The sequence below is a fragment of the Chiloscyllium plagiosum genome, chromosome 9 (genome assembly GCF_004010195.1).
Source record: "Chiloscyllium plagiosum isolate BGI_BamShark_2017 chromosome 9, ASM401019v2, whole genome shotgun sequence".
NCBI lineage: Eukaryota > Metazoa > Chordata > Chondrichthyes > Orectolobiformes > Hemiscylliidae > Chiloscyllium > Chiloscyllium plagiosum.
The window spans coordinates 567,620-569,011 of NC_057718.1; the positions used below are offsets into that span (position 1 = coordinate 567,620).

At 46.2% G+C, this 1,392-nt stretch overlaps 1 protein-coding gene across 2 annotated transcripts in view; it reads right to left on the reverse strand.

Moving 5' to 3' along the window:
• The window catches only part of LOC122552528 (cathepsin B-like), a 24,073-nt gene that overhangs the window by 10,463 nt on the left and 12,218 nt on the right, over positions 1 to 1,392 (reverse strand). For both annotated transcript variants that reach the window (XM_043695208.1, XM_043695207.1), the window contains exon 5: positions 652 to 770. In XM_043695208.1, the coding sequence (XP_043551143.1) occupies positions 652 to 770 (119 nt within the window). The remainder of the gene's footprint in view (positions 1 to 651; positions 771 to 1,392) is intronic.

A 1,392-nucleotide genomic window follows, 5' to 3' on the forward strand; every position in this document is an offset into this window, starting at 1 on the left:
TTATCTCTCCACGCTTCAGGTTCTCTGCCTTTATTCCTGATGAAGGGCTTTTGCCCGAAATGTCGATTTTGCTGCTCCTCGGATGCTGCCTGAATTGCTGTGCTCTTCCAGCACCACTGATCCAGAATCTGGTTTCCAGCATCTGCAGCCATTGTTTTTACCCTGTGCTGTTCCTGTCCAGGGAGCATTTTATGGGGATACTGTTGTGGTTGCTTTATTTTCAATTCAAAAGGGATTAGGGAGCTTAACTTTCTGTAGGAAACAGTAGACCCCACTCCCAGTCTTGGCAGTGTTTGATTGGGACAGTGTAGAGAGAGCTTTACGTTCGGTTAAAAGAGTCAAGGGAGCTTTACTTTTAGTTTAAAAGCATAGAGGCAGCTTTACTTTGTATCTAACCCAGTGCTGTCCCTGTCTTGGGAGTGCTTGATAGGGACAGTTAGAGGCAACTTTACTCTGTATCTAACTTGTGTTGTTCCGGTTAGTACAATTGTGGGCAATCCAAAGGTTTCCACTCACCTGGTTAGCATTACAACTTCATGACAGCACATTCCCGTCAACAGCTAGAAAGCTATTCTGGTTAAAATGACTGTCATGTCCACACTGTACTGTGTCTCCATTAAGGATGGTCACTCATTGCCCAGAAACACTTACCCATTCCCACATTCAAATTTACAGCAGCTCAAAAGGTCTTCAGCAGAGATCTCCACGTTGACTTTCCCTTTGGAATGGATACAAATCCTGTCAGACATTGCCTCCACTGCACCAAAGGCCTGAGGGAAAAGAGCGAGCAACTAGTCAGCAACTTATCAGTAATGCTGACCCAGGAGGCCACACTCCTGAACAATTTAAAAAAAATAAACTCAAGCCATTGAAAGTTCTGTGGCCCACACAACTCTCGTTTATCAGCCAGTGTACTCGCTGACCAATAGCTTGTTCCTCCACAAGACGTGGGAATCTCTGGCCAGGACAGTATTTATTACTCATCACGAATTGCCCAGAGGGCAGTTAAGGGTCACCCACGTTGCTGTGGGTCTGGAGTCACATGTCAGCCAGACCAGGTAAGGATGGCAGATTCCTTCCCGAAAGGGAATCAGTGATCCAGATGGGTTTTTCCCCCAAAATCAAACAGTGGATTCACTGTCATCACAAGATCCCAAATTCCAGATATTTATTGAATTTAAATTCCACCATCAGCTACACCAGAATTCAAACCCAGGTCCTCAAAATATTACCAGGGTCTCTGGATTAATACAGGCAGCATCCGAGGACAGGCAAAATCCGAGGACAGGCAAAATCGACGTTTCGGACAAAAGCCCTTCATCAGGAATAAAGGCAGAGAGCCTGAAGGGGGGAGAGGAAAGCTAGAGGGGGGGGGGGGTGGGGATAGAGTAG